At 42.8% G+C, this 16703-nt stretch overlaps 2 protein-coding genes across 2 annotated transcripts in view; both read left to right on the top strand.

Moving 5' to 3' along the window:
* Nucleotides 1-12763, top strand: part of LOC146511037 (uncharacterized) — a 32571-nt gene extending 19808 nt beyond the window's left edge. The window contains exon 2 of the mRNA XM_085173545.1: nucleotides 11195-12763. Coding sequence (XP_085029671.1) covers nucleotides 11195-12757 — 1563 coding nt within the window. The 3' untranslated portion in view covers nucleotides 12758-12763. The remainder of the gene's footprint in view (nucleotides 1-11194) is intronic.
* LOC146511036 (uncharacterized) overlaps nucleotides 1-15744 on the top strand; it is a 189776-nt gene extending 174032 nt beyond the window's left edge. The window contains exon 2 of the mRNA XM_085172462.1: nucleotides 12760-15744. Within this exon, the coding sequence (XP_085028588.1) occupies nucleotides 12863-15532 (2670 nt within the window). The 5' untranslated portion in view covers nucleotides 12760-12862 and the 3' untranslated portion in view covers nucleotides 15533-15744. The remainder of the gene's footprint in view (nucleotides 1-12759) is intronic.
* The last annotated feature ends 959 nt before the right edge of the window (nucleotides 15745-16703 follow it).

Genomic DNA, 16703 nt, shown 5'->3' with positions numbered 1-16703 from the left:
ATCAGCAGCAGTAGCAGAATTTGTATGGCTTTGGTGTAAAAAGATGTAATCTGTAATTTGCTTCAATATAAAAAACAATGCAGTAAATTAATTGTATCCCTGCCCACATATGTAACCTGGTCTTTTATGTCATATTTCACCAGCATAGCCTCTGCAGCCCGGTTATTAACTGGCACGCACGTATGAAACTATACATGCCCCATGTGAGCTTACACTTCACTAGCTGACAGTCTTTAAAATTTTAATTTATTTATTTTTTGATGCCGCAAGAGTTAACGCTTTCTCATCTCTCTGCTCTTTTAAGTTTGCACATTTCCTCTAGATTACTGAGATCAGCTTTGCAAAGGCAAAGGCTGTCCCGTGGTCCAGATTCAAGCACAGAGGAGATCGGCTGTTTGCAGATGGTGCTCCCAAATTGTGGAATAAACTGCCCTTTCACATCAGGACCTCTCCAACATTAGACACGTTTGAAAAAAACATTTTTATTATTTTGCTTTTATATCAAGAAGAGTTCATTTTATTTGTGTTGTTTTTACTTTAAACTTGTGAACTTTTACATTTATGTTTAAAAAAATGCCAAATTGATCACAAAACAGCCTAAATAATTTCACCCACTAAACATAATTTCAACCTGTGAAACTATCCTCAAAACTGCTCAAGTGGGGGGAAGCCTGCCAGATGGACCCATGGAATTTGTCATGGATCGTCTCACTTTTGGAGCCAGGCTCGTGTGGTCAATAGTGGAACTGCAGTTTATGTTGCACTTCCACCCCAGCTTCGTTTTTCCAGTCCTTAAGGCTGCTCAGTTTAAACTTGTCAGCTAGTGCTCCTGTGACACTCACAGGCTACAAAGTGTGACATGCTTCAGTCAGTAGCACACTAACAAGCCAACAGCATGTTACCTAGCAACATGAGATCTCAAGTGTCAGTCAACAGCTGCCTTGGAAAACACAGTCTTTAAAGTGTTCAAGGTTTAGACAGTTTTCACAAAGAAAAGAAGAAAAAAAGTGTCCAAAAACAATGGCATCTTCTTTTGAAAAGCACAGAACTATGATAGCAACAGCTGCCAGATCAGTACAGTACACAGAGTTTCACGTCGGTGTCGAGGCAAAAGGAGCTGTCAGATGAACCACATTCACAGGGATCCAAAAAAAATAGAAACAAACACTTTGTTTTTTCCGTGTGTCTGGTGTTACATTGGGATCTTTGGCTCTGAGTCTCTCCGCTCATCTCTTCATCCCTGACAGCCTCTTTGATTGAGATCATGCTGTCATCTGCTTTCAGTGTTACTCACACTCAGAAATGGGACGTGTCCCTCCCACTGCAATCTGTCTCTGTTACAGGGCTGACATTGGGGAGGGCCTCTGGTCACTTTACACACTTTCTCTCTCTCTCGCTTTCCCCCTCTCTCCACCCACTTGTCATTTGGCGCCCAGATGGAGCCGTTGCAGGCGAAGGAAGCTTTAGCTGTGCATCCTACTTTTTCATGAAGAATCTGCTGCAAGGCAAAGAAGAGTGGGTTTGGGCGGTGGGGGGGGGGGGGGCAACATCAATGAGAAACTTTGTGCTGTGTCTAGTAGGGTAAGCAGTTAGGTTCAGAACCTCCCCTGTGTCCTTTTGAAATGAAAGTTTTACCAAACAAACTTGAAGATAAACGTGCCACACGGTACTTTCTACAGGCGCTACTTGCACACGAAAAGACTCGAGGTTTACACGGAGAATCGAGTTTATGAGATTTACCTGTTTCAGCAAACAGCTCTGAAGGAGTCACATGCATTTTTTCAAACCGGTGCCACAGTTCTTCCCACAGGCTTATAATAAATTAATGGTGAAATTACGAATCTGTCATATGGCGCTCCACCTTAATGTTCAAGACTTCACATAGAGAAATGCAGTACTGTGCATTAGTACTTACCGTTTCATTCCCTGGGTTTTGTGTTTGTGTTAATATTGCTTTATTATATTTTAGCCCTTAGTATTGCACAATAATTCATCCATATACATGAGAGAAACTTTTAAACTTTCCTCCGCAGGCTACAAACTAAATCTCACAGAGGAGTAAATGTTACACGGTGTGGGTCACGGTATAATTACATTATATCATTTTCTAGGTTAGATGTGATGACTAACTGTTTGAGTGGTTGTTTAATCAGGCTTCTAGGTGAATTTGTGAAGTGTGAATGCATGACTGTAATATTTGCAATTCATACTGAACATTTTCAGAATGTCAACACAGAGGCTGCTCGAGGAAGATATTTAGAGCTCCAGGAATATTTAACTTTTTGCTATCTCATAAGGCTCTCTATCTTGTTTTGATTCTTCATTCTCATTCCTGGCCTTAAATACAAGATCAGAGCCTTTTTCTACTTCTGTTCATTTATGGTGTGGTGTGAAAGGCTAATAACAGTGTAATCAAACACACAGCTACGAACACTCTTGCCCCATGTAGCTCAGTCGATACAGCTTGTTATTGTGAAGCCTGTGGTTTGTTCACCACATGAGACAGCTTCGCTGAAAATGCATGTTCTCCTTTGAACAAGGGCACCTGGCTCTGGAGCATCACGACAACATTCAGTGGATGATCCTGTAAAGGGGGGTCGCTCACTGTGGAGATGAAATGTGTTTCAGCATGTTGTCAGAAACAAAAACAACAAGAGGCCCATCGAAGGAATCCCATCAGGGAGGAACCGAGGAGCTTGGATTGGATTACAGGTCATCCGCACAACGTATCCTCCCTCACAGTCTGTCCCAGGTTCTCAGGGAAACCTAGTCCCGCACAGCTTTTTCGTCTCACTCGACAACATGCAACTTTAAACCGAGGCCAAGAATCTGGCCTCGAAGGAGCACTGCTCAGTCAGCTCCTGGATGCAGTTCCTCTGGACTTTCTGAATATGTTTCCTGCAGTGTATGTATTTATTAAAGAAAATACACTGTTGATACTGAACTGGAAAAAGCAGAGGAAATGGTGATTATAACACGCTAAATACTTCACCTCTCAGTTTATTAGCCAAATTTCTACAGTGTGGAGATGGATATTAATTTGATTTTTATTACACAAAATGATGAAAGCATGATGATGAAGTTTAAACTGAAATAGAAATAACTACGTTATGCTGCTAATCAGTGTTGGGTAAGTTACTTTAAAATAGTAACTTAGTTACATTACTAGTTACTTCTATCAAAAGTAACTCAGTTACTTCAAGTTACTCGTTACTTTCAAAGTAACTAGTTACTAGGGAAAGTAACTTTGGTTTTACTCAGAATTCTCTTGTTAATGTGTTGCTTCCATAACTTTGCCAGTCTTCTAGCTTGCTTACTTGCCACAAGTGCACTGTGCCACCTACCAATAGAAAGGAAAAGATAATGTGCATATTTCCACGAGAGAAATCCCACGCCTGGACCGTCATTGACTGCTGCCATGATTCTAGCCTACGTCACAGCGTCATGTGCGCCTTTTACATCCAACACAAAAACTGCAGTCGTGGTGCTTTGATTGTACTCAGAACTCGGAAATTCTGCCTTCTGAATAGGAAGATGTAGGTAACACCAGACTGCAGATGAGCTGCATACAGGGCTGGACTGTAGGGGTGCAACGATACTCGTATCGATATCGAACCGTTCGATACAGTGCTTTCGGTTCGGTACGCATATGTATCGAACAATACAACATTTTTAATTTATTTTATCAACTTTCCTTCTGACGATGCTGTCTGTGTTGAGCGCTCAGTGGATCTGCGCTCGACAGTGCAGCCTAGGCGGAGTAGTCGAACAGATTCACTGAGCACAGGGCAAACTAGCGAGACAGAAGCTAGGCTAGTTGCAACATGGCAAATTGAACCTCCCCCACCCTCATTCAGATCTGGCGTTTGGAACTATTTTGGTTTTCATGTGACGTATGACCCTGAAGGTAAGCGAGTCATGGACAAAAGTAAAACAGTATGTTGGATGTGCCAGCAATGCTCAATTGGTGGGAACTAGTGTGTTAGCGCAGTTAGCTCGTTAATGTGTTGACGTCTTCCAGCCCCACTCATGAGGCGATCCGCGGTAGCTCGTTAACGGAGATTTGCCGTGTTGTGACGTTAACGTCATTTCAGATTAACGCTGACAGCACTAGTGGGAACACAACCAATATGACTGCACATTTACTCCGACATCATCCTAGTGCAAAGACAAGTGGAAGCAGACAAAAACAAGCACGCATGCTACAAGCTTTACCCGAGTCATTTAGACAGCCGTTAGCACATGATTCTCCTTATGGGGACCTGATATGTTTAATATGCTGCTGAGAATATAGCCCAGAAGAAGCGTATAGTATAGCTTTTATTTTGGAAAGAGACATTTCTCCATAAAAAACTCTCTTTTCCAAAGATGAGTGATTCCTCAATCAGATACAGGGCTCGCAAAATCGCTAGCCCGACGTCCTGGGGCTTTTTTCCAGTCGGGCTACCAAAATCTATTTCTGCCCTGCCCGTCGGCCTATCGTAGGAAGGAAAAATATATGTCAATGCTTTTGCATTCTTTCGGAAATGTAGCTGGGTAATTATGTCATTGGCATCGGCCACTGTCAATATGTGACATACTGAAATCGCGTTTGAATTTGCGCTTGTTTTTTGCTTTCACTTTGCAATCGCGTGAACTGTGTATAGAAAGCGACAGTACTGATTGGTGAGTGATGATAATTTGCGCACCAATTCCTCTGACATCGTCTTATCAATCGTTAGCTTACTATGCAAACATGACAAGTGAAATCTCCCGCAGCAAGCTTAAACATGTGAGAGGTTGATCGTGCAGAGAATCGCTGAGCGTTATGTTAGTGCGTGTGTAAAAGCAGCAGGATATATATTTTAGTTCTGCTGAGCCAAATAAGACAGGTCAGGGTGAAGAAGTGACAAAACGGAAAAGTTATGACAAATCAGACTATAAGGCAAAAAGAAAGTGCAGCTTTATGGTTTCATGGACAAAAGAATTTCTGTGGCTGCAATATGACGAGCTAAATAACCAGGGCTGCACATAAGTGGTCCGCAGGTGCGCATTCGCTGTCAAAATAAAAACCCGCACAAGATAAGAAGTTGCAACGCGTGTTTGCGTACATAAGATTTTCAGGAGGAGGACAGACATTTGTTTAGAACTCTTAAAGATGTCGAAGAAGCTCCTTTAAGCAATTACTGTGATGTTCCTCCACCTCCAAAGAAATGTCAGAAGGAGTCCGAACCAGTATTCTCGGAAAAGTGGTTGCAGGAGGTGAGCTGGCTTCAAACAAATGATGAACGCACAGAGATGTGGTGCAGAATGTGCTGTGAAAATTTAATAAATGACAAATTAATAAAAAGGCATGAACATTTTTTTTGTATCAAAAAAATATCGAACCGTGACACCAAAGTATCGAACCGAACCGAACCGTGAATTTTGTGTATCGTTGCACCCCTACTGGACTGGGACAGAAAATTGACCCGGGCATTTTGAATGGCCCACCATTATAGGAAAAATCTTAAAGCCTTTGAATGAAAACAAACGCTGTTGTGACAGTGATGTACACTGTCTTGATGGTATATATGCATCAATCTATCAATCGTTTGTTGTAAGATTCAGATAATTATTTTTTAAAAGCTAGATATTTTAAATGAGAATAAGAAAGAAAAGTATTTCCTTGTGCCCACCTATCCCTGTTAATGCCCTACCTGGCCCCCCTGGCAAAAACTTTGCTAGATCCGCCCCTGCACAGTTACCAGCTGTCAGCTACATAAAAAAAGGATCCTGGTGTTATTTGTCTCTCAGAAACAGTTCATAACTTCCCTTCAACTCATTCATGTCACCTAAAAGGTAAACCTGTTTCTCCATCACCTGTTCAGCTCTGATGATTCAGTAAGGACATCTCCTGGTTTCATCTTCATGTTTCCCTCTCACCAGATAACCAAACCGATATCATGACCAGCAGCTTTTTTGCAGCTGTGGCTCCAGCAAACATCAGCTGATACTAGAAATTAATATTAAATAAATTCTAACAACACCTGATCAAGCTTAAACGTGCTGCTGTTGTTTAAGGCGACATCGGCTGGTTTCCTCTTTCTGGCGCAAAGTGACCGATAAACAAACAAGAGAGAAAAGCCGATCAGCTGATCACTGATCAGTTTTCATGATTGAAGTAGAAACGGGAGAGGGAGGGGGGAGAATGAAAGAAGAAGAGGCAGCTGTGCAGCAAAGACACAGAATAACAGCTTTGTGTCTTTTTCATTGTAGCTGAATTACGGGACAAACTGTTCCTTTTCACCTCAAAACGCGTAATATTTTCTCTTAATACCAGACGGGACAGTTGGCAACTCTAATAACTTATGAACAAAATAAAGTTCAACATGATTAACTTCATAGCACCCACCCAGCTGTATAGAAACTCCGTCATGCTAGCTAGTACGCAGTACGGAAAAAGTCAGAATAACGAAAATAAACTCCACCTTAACTTGGTTTATATCTGACCCAGATAGACTGCAGGTCATAACTTCTTACCTCAAGTTCAGTTCACACTCGGACCGGTGTTGTGCCAAAGTAGGTATCCCCGACAGAATTTGTTTCCCCTGTGCTGGGAGCACCAAGAAGTACTGATGTTTTCATTTTGTGAAAAAGAGAACAATTAGTATCGTTACATTACCATTCAGTTTGAGGGTTACAACAGAAAATTATATATTTATTGCTCACGGGTATCAGATGGATTGTTTTTAACAAACCATTAACGTTTTGGCTGATAACTATTTTTATTCTCCTGTAACTTTACTATATAAAGAGCTAAATCCTCCAAAGTTTCAGGAGTAATGCGTCATAATAAGAAGTGTTTGTGAACGAAAAATCAGCAATGTGGGATACTGTTTGTCCGTGATTTACACAGGGGGAACAAATTGTGGCAGGATCAGCCTGATATTATTTGTATCCCACTATAACTTCGTTGTATAAAGAGCTAACATCTCAAAAATGTCAGGTGTAGTTAGTCATTATAAGAAGTGTTTGTAAACTAAAAATCAACAATGTGGGATACTATTTGTCCGTGATTTGGACAGTCCAGTGTGTGCTCCCGACGCAGGGGAAACAAATTCTGTCGGGGATACCTAATTTGGCACAACACCGGCAACCAGAGCCTGAACTTCAACAGATAACAAACTGATGAGCAGTCCGGCTGCAGCTTCCATTTCTACCTGCTCATGTTTCTAAAGTGGAATCACCGTGGCGATTGCTTTAAAATCTCTTTAGGTTAGTTTTCTCCGTTTTTGTTGTTTTGTTGACTTTGTCTTCATACCTATCTAGCAAGAGAAAGATCATATGTGTCTGCATTAGGACAGGGATTTGTGTTCGTGTGTGGGACTGTAGCCTATAAGTTTGTATTGTAATTAGAAAACAGTGTGTTTCAGGTCTTTTAATGTCTTTAACCTCCTAAGACCTGAGCTCTACCACAGCATGCACTTTTAATTTCTCTTTGATATTTGGGCTGATTGGCACCCGGTGAATGTAAAAACAAAGAATTACCAGATTTTTTTTTTACCTGATTTTTGTTTTTAAAAAAAATGAGAGCCACATATGAGGATATTCGTTTAGAATTTTGATAGAACAGTAGCAGTATAATGTCCTCGTAAGTGGACATCAGGCCCTTGTAGAGCAAAATTGAGTATTTTGGTCTAAATAACCCAAAATGCAATGTCCACATATGTGGACGGCAGGTCCTAGGAGGTTAATGGAGAAAGGTGAATGTAATTTAACAAGTAGTATAACAAACCACATTATCCTGGGAGTAATTAACAAACATGCTGCAATGCTTTTAAGAAAAATTTTCTGTGTAATATGTGTAATATATTACTTTTTTGGAGTAACAACTCCAACACTGATCACATAGAAAATGGAATTACCTCCAGCATGCAAACATTTGACAATACTGCATGCAAATCATTTACATGACGGTAACGTCCTTGACATGCTGCTTAGCGATGGTGGAGCCAGTGAGAACCCAGTGAAAACTGATAAGGAATGAGATCACTAAATGATATTAATAATGGAATTGGAATTGCTAAAATTGTATCAATTTCCATCCCTAGTCTTGACTAATAGTTCTCCAGGCTTTCCAAAGGTCGTTTAAAGTTAATTTTTGGACATTGTCTGCTTTTTTGTTCATTTGCAGTTCAGTCCTTGGATGGGACCATTTTCAGATGAATATTTTTGTTGTTGTTGTTTGTTTAACAATTTTAAATTGTGTGTTTAGGCACTTTGTTAATAGAAGCTTGTTGCAAAAACAGATCACTTCTTCTTGTTTCCTCAAGAAATTTGCTTGCCTAAGAGAGTTCATGCTTTTTTTGCCTCATATCCTGCAATTTCACAGACTTTTGTTCACCTGCAGTCAAGCTAATATCAGTTAACATCAGTTTGTTTTAATATCACTTGTATAACTGTTTGTTAAGAAGCTTTCTAAAGCGTCACAGCTGAATAGAACTAAGTTTACTACATGCAATTTAACGCTACATTTATACTGTAAAGTATCTTTTTTTTTTTTACAATTTTATGAGAAAATTTCTCTACTGGCTTGCAGAATAAATACTGTGATTTAGTTGAATGTATTGTACTGTTTTGTTGTTTTTATTAAATAACTGGATTGTTTCCATTTTGCTTTAAATAGGCTACTACCACACAGACAAAGAGGATGATACTGAAAATATTCTCTCTAAAATTCTGAAATCTTTGGATCAACATTCAGACGTTAGCCCAGATAAATGAGTTTGTAGCCATGGCTTTAAAAAATCACTTCAATAAGAATCATTTATCACCATGTATGCTCAAAGTACTTAAATAATGCCATGTATTATGTGAGTCATCAGGGACTCAAACATTTTTTTGTGGTCTAAGACCCCTTATCTGGAACATTTATACATGGCATGATGGTTTTGCTGTTATGTTGCTCAGCTCGAGTAATGCTTGTGCCAGTAGTTGACAGCACTCAGAATCCTAGATAACTTATATAAATATGGTGCCACAGTTTTGAACTTGGCATGTGCACACCCCCGAAACATTGTCAGAACTGGGATGCTCACGCCCATACAAACATACTCTGTGTCATATTTATGTGACATTATGTGGTTCACTTTTAATGTTACAAGTAAATGTTTTTTAAGGATTGGAACTAACTGACTCTTTTTGAAAACGGATCTTTGATAATAACTTTGGCTCAAGTTGTTGGAATGAGAAACTGCAGTAGAGCTGGACATTGTCTTGCATTCTGATATAGCATCCAGAACCACATCCCACACAGAGAAGAAATGCTTCTGCTTGTTGTGAACAGTACTTTCTTAAATAGATGCTGAAAAAGCCCACAAAATAGTCCAGTGGCCCTGGCTCTCTTTGCTTTAGATTAATAGGCAGAATAGCTGAACATATTAATGTTAGCAGCTTTCCCACAGACTGGATAAACCCTTCCTTACACTTTTATTTTTAGTTTTGTTGTAAACAGCTCTTTGTTGAGTATCACTCTTATTACATAAACAACAATGCAAGTGAGGAACTCAGCAATAGTACCAACCTGGATAGAGGCCCAAGTACATGCAATACATATAAAAACAGAGTAAGAGACCTATTTCTTATTCTCTCTGGGTCTTATTCTCTCTCCAGGTCATTAATGGTTCTTAGAAACCTCTCCTCAACTCCAAGTGAAAGAAGACTCCCAAGAAGATTTAATGGCCTACTTGGATGGCAGCCCGCGTGCTGCTGTGTCAGTAGATGGACACTAGCTCTTCCAAATGTTCATTTTATCAAGGAAGAAATTTGGGATACTATTCTCTTAATGCCCTCTGGCAAAGCACCTGGTTTAGACAGGTTCTCATTAAACTTTTATAAAGTCTTGGCCTAAATTACACTCTTTTCTAATGTCAACAGTCGTCAAAGGAGCTTGCAAAGAAAAGCGTCTGGACTTCTTTAAGTTACTTGAAGACGTTTCACCTCTCATCCGAGAGGCTTCTTCAGTTCTAAGGTCAAATGGTGGAGAGTCCCAGATATAACCCTAGTGGGAGTGTCCCCCCACAGAGGGACAAAAGGACCCCCTGATGATCCTCTAATCGCCTGAGCCAAGGTGTGGAACTGGGTGTGGGTCCCAATCAGCCAGAGTTTCGGGTGAGTTCATTGTGAAACCTGGCCCCACCTTATCATGCGAATTCCTGAGGTCAGATGGCCCAGGGTGTGAGTGGGCGTTAAGGCGTCTGGGAAGGGATCTCAAAACTGGATTATAGATGGCAGAGAGTTGGTGTCGTAAACCACCGCCTCTGTTCAAAGATGGTCGCTCACAGTGGACATAGATGGCTTCTTTCACTCCTCTTTCAAACCATCTGTCCTCTCTGTCCAAAATGTGAACATTGGCATCCTCGAAAGAGTGTCCTTTATCCTTAAGATGCAGATGGACAGCTGAATCTTGTCCTGTGGAGGTGGCTCTTCTGTGTTGTGCCATGCGCTTGTGAAGTGGCTGTTTGGTCTCTCCAATGTAGAGGTCTGGGCATTCCTCGCTGCACTGTACGGCATACACCACATTGTTAAGTCTGTGTTTTGGCGTTTTGTCTTTCGGGTGAACCAGTTTTTGTCTGAGTGTGTTGCTGGGTCTGAAGTACACCGGGATGTCATGCTTGGAGAAAACCCTCCTGAGTTTCTCTGATACACCGGCTACATAGGGGATGACAATGTTGTTGCGTCTGTCCTTCTTATCCTCCCTCGCTGGTGTCTGATCTTCTTTTCTGTGCCTCTTTGCTGACTTTAAAAACGCCCATTTAGGATAGCCGCACGTTTTGAGTGCTTCCTTTACATGTGTGTGTTCCTTCTTTTTCCCTTCAGGCTTAGAGGGAACATGTTCTGCCCGGTGGTGTAGGGTCCTAATTACTCCAAGTTTGTGTTCCAGAGGGTGATGGGAGTCAAACAGGAGGTACTGGTCTGTGTGTGTGGGCTTCCGGTAAACTTCGATGTTGAGGTTGCCATTCTCTTCAATGTGCACAGCGCAGTCCAGGAAAGGCAAACAGTCGTCCTTTGTGTCTTCCCTGGTGAACTTGATGTTTTTATCCACAGCGTTGATGTGCGCAGTGAAGGATTCCACTTCTTGTGTCTTGATGTCTTGTTTCCTTGATTCCCTTTCATACTCCCGCACCAGTTGAAGGGTGTTCCTCCCAAAATGTACGGCAATATGTCTGTGAAGGTTCTCAGTCATCCAGGTCATCGTAGTCAAAGGAGCTTGCAAAGTTGTGCAAGCTCCTCTGATAACATTGCAAAACACCTTGCTACCATCCTTGCTCCTCTCGTGGGGAACACCCCACACCACATCAAGAACTCCACCGACTTCACTGACAAGGTCCAGAAACTTACCCTGGATCCAGATGAAACCATGGTGTCCTTTGATGTAGTCTCTCTCTTCACTTGCATACCCACCACGGAGGCAGTGGAGACGGTCAGAAAACGACTACAAGAAGACAGCTCCTTGGAGGACAGGACCAACTTCACACCCGATCAGATTTGCACACTGTTAGACCTCTGCCTCACCACCACATATTTCAAATACAACGAAGGCTATTACAGACAAAAACATGGCTGTGCCATGGGCTCCCCCGTGTCACCTATTGTAGCCAACCTTTACATGGAGGAAGTGGAAAGGAAGGCTCTTGGCTCTTTCAAAGGAAGAGTACCCAGCCACTGGTACAGATATGTAGACGACACCTGGGTCAAAATCAAGACACAAGAAGTGGAATCCTTCACTGCGCACATCAACGCTGTGGATAAAAACATCAAGTTCACCCGGGAAGACACAAAGGACGACTGTTTGCCTTTCCTGGACTGCGCTGTGCACATTGAAGAGAATGGCAACCTCAACATCGAAGTTTACCGGAAGCCCACACACACAGACCAGTACCTCCTGTTTGACTCCCATCACCCTCTGGAACACAAACTTGGAGTAATTAGGACCCTACACCACCGGGCAGAACATGTTCCCTCTAAGCCTGAAGGGAAAAAGAAGGAACACACACATGTAAAGGAAGCACTCAAAACGTGCGGCTATCCTAAATGGGCGTTTTTAAAGTCAGCAAAGAGGCACAGAAAAGAAGATCAGACACCAGCGAGGGAGGATAAGAAGGACAGACGCAACAACATTGTCATCCCTTATGTAGCCGGTGTATCAGAGAAACTCAGGAGGGTTTTCTCCAAGCATGACATCCCGGTGTACTTCAGACCCAGCAACACACTCAGACAAAAACTGGTTCACCCGAAAGACAAAACGCCAAAACACAGACTTAACAATGTGGTGTATGCCGTACAGTGCAGCGAGGAATGCCCAGACCTCTACATTGGAGAGACCAAACAGCCACTTCACAAGCGCATGGCACAACACAGAAGAGCCACCTCCACAGGACAAGATTCAGCTGTCCATCTGCATCTTAAGGATAAAGGACACTCTTTCGAGGATGCCAATGTTCACATTTTGGACAGAGAGGACAGATGGTTTGAAAGAGGAGTGAAAGAAGCCATCTATGTCCACTGTGAGCGACCATCTTTGAACAGAGGCGGTGGTTTACGACACCAACTCTCTGCCATCTATAATCCAGTTTTGAGATCCCTTCCCAGACGCCTTAACGCCCACTCACACCCTGGGCCATCTGACCTCAGGAATTCGCATGATAAGGTGGGGCCAGGTTTCACAATGAACTCACCCGAAACTCTGGCTGATTGGGACCCACACCCAGTTCCACACCTTGGCTCAGGCGATTAGAGGATCATCAGGGGGTCCTTTTGTCCCTCTGTGGGGGGACACTCCCACTAGGGTTATATCTGGGACTCTCCACCATTTGACCTTAGAACTGAAGAAGCCTCTCGGATGAGAGGTGAAACGTCTTCAAGTAACTTAAAGAAGTCCAGACGCTTTTCTTTGCAAGCTCCTTTGACTACGATGACCTGGATGACTGAGAACCTTCACAGACATATTGCCGTACATTTTGGGAGGAACACCCTTCAACTGGTGCGGGAGTATGAAAGGGAATCAAGGAAACTAGCGGATTATAGGAACCATCTCCGTTTCAACCTAAGATGCAGACAAACCAGAGTTGTTCCCAAGAGCCTGCGCCTTGGATCCACTGTCAGGGGATACAGAGCAGACTTGATTCTACAGAGAGCGCAGAATCACCTTTTAAGTGAAAGGATAAGACAGGTCCATTTCACTATAGATGCCCTCCAGATCAAGATCAGCCAGACTCTGCAGGAACTGGAAACACTTCTACCCTCTCCAATCTTAGAAGAGGTTTACAAGTTTGTGGACAAGGCTCAGCGGGCCCAACACTCGAAAGGAAAAGAAAGACAACGCAGGAAATTTCACACCTTGCTTTCAAAAACACACACTCCTCTTTCTGAATCTGAACCTACACAACCCATAGAAGAAAACACACCTGAAGACAGTCAGGAGAAATGGGTTAAGAACTTTTCAGACAGGAATCTCACTGAACCTGAAAAGAGAGTATTAGCCAAAGGTCTCAATTTTGCCATTTCTCCACAACAGTTGCCCATAGTGGACCTCATCACAGCCACAGAATCTGCCATACGGATTAATAAATTATCACAGACAGAAGCAGAGCAAATCAGGATGAAAGTCTCAGCCACCCTCTCCAGTGCCAAAGTCCCTCCGTCCAACCTCACAATACAGGAAAAGAAGGCTGTCGCTTCCCTGAGCAAAGACCGCAACATCACTGTTTTACCAGCGGATAAGGGAAGATGCACCGTGGTCCTAAACACTACAGATTACCATACAAAGATCACTACTCTCCTCAGTGACAACAATACCTACGAAGCCTTAAAGCGAGACCCCACAAGCAGCTACAAAAAGAAAGTTATAGCTTGCCTTCAAGACTTGGAAAAGGACAAAATCATTGACCGCCTTACTTATCACCGCCTTTACCCAGGGGATGCTATACCCTGCATTTACGGACTTCCAAAAATCCACAAGGAAGCTGTCCCACTCAGACCCATAGTCAGTAGCATAAACTCAGCCACTTATAACATTGCAAAACACCTTGCTACCATCCTTGCTCCTCTCGTGGGGAACACCCCACACCACATCAAGAACTCCACCGACTTCACTGACAAGGTCCAGAAACTTACCCTGGATCCAGATGAAACCATGGTGTCCTTTGATGTAGTCTCTCTCTTCACTTGCATACCCACCACGGAGGCAGTGGAGACGGTCAGAAAACGACTACAAGAAAACAGCTCCTTGGAGGACAGGACCAACTTCACACCCGATCAGATTTGCACACTGTTAGACCTCTGCCTCACCACCACATATTTCAAATACAACGAAGGCTATTACAGACAAAAACATGGCTGTGCCATGGGCTCCCCCGTGTCACCTATTGTAGCCAACCTTTACATGGAGGAAGTGGAAAGGAAGGCTCTTGGCTCTTTCAAAGGAAGAGTACCCAGCCACTGGTACAGATATGTAGACGACACCTGGGTCAAAATCAAGACACAAGAAGTGGAATCCTTCACTGCGCACATCAACGCTGTGGATAAAAACATCAAGTTCACCAGGGAAGACACAAAGGACGACTGTTTGCCTTTCCTGGACTGCGCTGTGCACATTGAAGAGAATGGCAACCTCAACATCGAAGTTTACCGGAAGCCCACACACACAGACCAGTACCTCCTGTTTGACTCCCATCACCCTCTGGAACACAAACTTGGAGTAATTAGGACCCTACACCACCGGGCAGAACATGTTCCCTCTAAGCCTGAAGGGAAAAAGAAGGAACACACACATGTAAAGGAAGCACTCAAAACGTGCGGCTATCCTAAATGGGCGTTTTTAAAGTCAGCAAAGAGGCACAGAAAAGAAGATCAGACACCAGCGAGGGAGGATAAGAAGGACAGATGCAACAACATTGTCATCCCCTATGTAGCCGGTGTATCAGAGAAACTCAGGAGGGTTTTCTCCAAGCATGACATCCCGGTGTACTTCAGACCCAGCAACACACTCAGACAAAAACTGGTTCACCCGAAAGACAAAACGCCAAAACACAGACTTAACAATGTGGTGTATGCCGTACAGTGCAGCGAGGAATGCCCAGACCTCTACATTGGAGAGACCAAACAGCCACTTCACAAGCGCATGGCACAACACAGAAGAGCCACCTCCACAGGACAAGATTCAGCCGTCCATCTGCATCTTAAGGATAAAGGACACTCTTTCGAGGATGCCAATGTTCACATTTTGGACAGAGAGGACAGATGGTTTGAAAGAGGAGTGAAAGAAGCCATCTATGTCCACTGTGAGCGACCATCTTTGAACAGAGGCGGTGGTTTACGACACCAACTCTCTGCCATCTATAATCCAGTTTTGAGATCCCTTCCCAGACTCCTTAACGCCCACTCACACCCTGGGCCATCTGACCTCAGGAATTCGCATGATAAGGTGGGGCCAGGTTTCACAATGAACTCACCCGAAACTCTGGCTGATTGGGACCCACACCCAGTTCCACACCTTGGCTCAGGCGATTAGAGGATCATCAGGGGGTCCTTTTGTCCCTCTGTGGGGGGACACTCCCACTAGGGTTATATCTGGGACTCTCCACCATTTGACCTTAGAACTGAAGAAGCCTCTCGGATGAGAGGTGAAACGTCTTCAAGTAACTTAAAGAAGTCCAGACGCTTTTCTTTGCAAGCTCCTTTGACTACGATGACCTGGATGACTGAGAACCTTCACAGACAATGTCAACAGTCCCCTGGAGAAGGACAATGGCAAAACAAGATTAGCAATTCCAAAGACCAATTAGTGCACTGAATGTATATTACAGCTCTTCATATCAACAAAAATATTCATATTTTGGCCATTTTCAAGGAATAAAACTATCATTTGTGTCTGTTTCTGTCTGTTGGTCGCACCTTGCAATCAGGAGGAACAGTATAGTTTTCATCCTGGCAGTGGAACAGTGCAGCAACTCTTTATCCAAGAAAACCCAAGTTCATGTAGGATATGACCCAATTAGTCAACATGTGTTCTGTGAACTAGGTGAAGGCATAAAAATGAAGCTGCCAGATTACAGGTTGATCTATGTTCACATGCTTATCTATGGCCGTGGACCATAGGTGAGTCATGGCCAGGGAAAGGGAGCTAGACTGCTCCTCCCACTAATGTAGCACTCACTAAAGTAAGCGATGTCCACAAGAGAAAATATAATCTATGAACGTACCACCAGTGTCTGGTTAGACCTTTTAGAATCAATTCTAAAAACAGGGCTTTTCTGAAAGAATACAAAATCAACCACTTTAAAGGTACAGTCACACTTTTATATCGCTCCGCCATCTTGAATACAGTGGCAGAGATGGACATTGCTGTTCTCATTTTATGTATGTGGCTAGAGACTGGCCACTGGCCACCAACTGGTAACTGGATAAAACACCATCTTCTCTCTCCTCACTTCAAGTCTAATCTCCTGAACTTAATTCAGGGCTCTAACACATGAAAACTTGCAAATTCCCTATGTTGTCACAATTACGTATTGTCAGCGGTTTGGACATGCAACCTGCTCTAAAAGAGCTAGCTAAACAACAATAGCTGATTATAAGCTAACATTATGTTAGCTAATGTAAGGCTTGAGAAAAAAAAATTACAAACACTTTTACACTCTCAAATCATATGAGATATTATTCATTAAGTGTCTCAGTTGAAC

This window comes from Neolamprologus multifasciatus, chromosome 9, assembly GCF_963576455.1.
Source record: "Neolamprologus multifasciatus chromosome 9, fNeoMul1.2, whole genome shotgun sequence".
Taxonomy (NCBI): Eukaryota; Metazoa; Chordata; class Actinopteri; order Cichliformes; family Cichlidae; genus Neolamprologus; species Neolamprologus multifasciatus.
The sequence above is the reverse complement of the archived record's forward strand: the minus strand, read 5'-3'. Positions and strand labels throughout refer to the sequence as shown.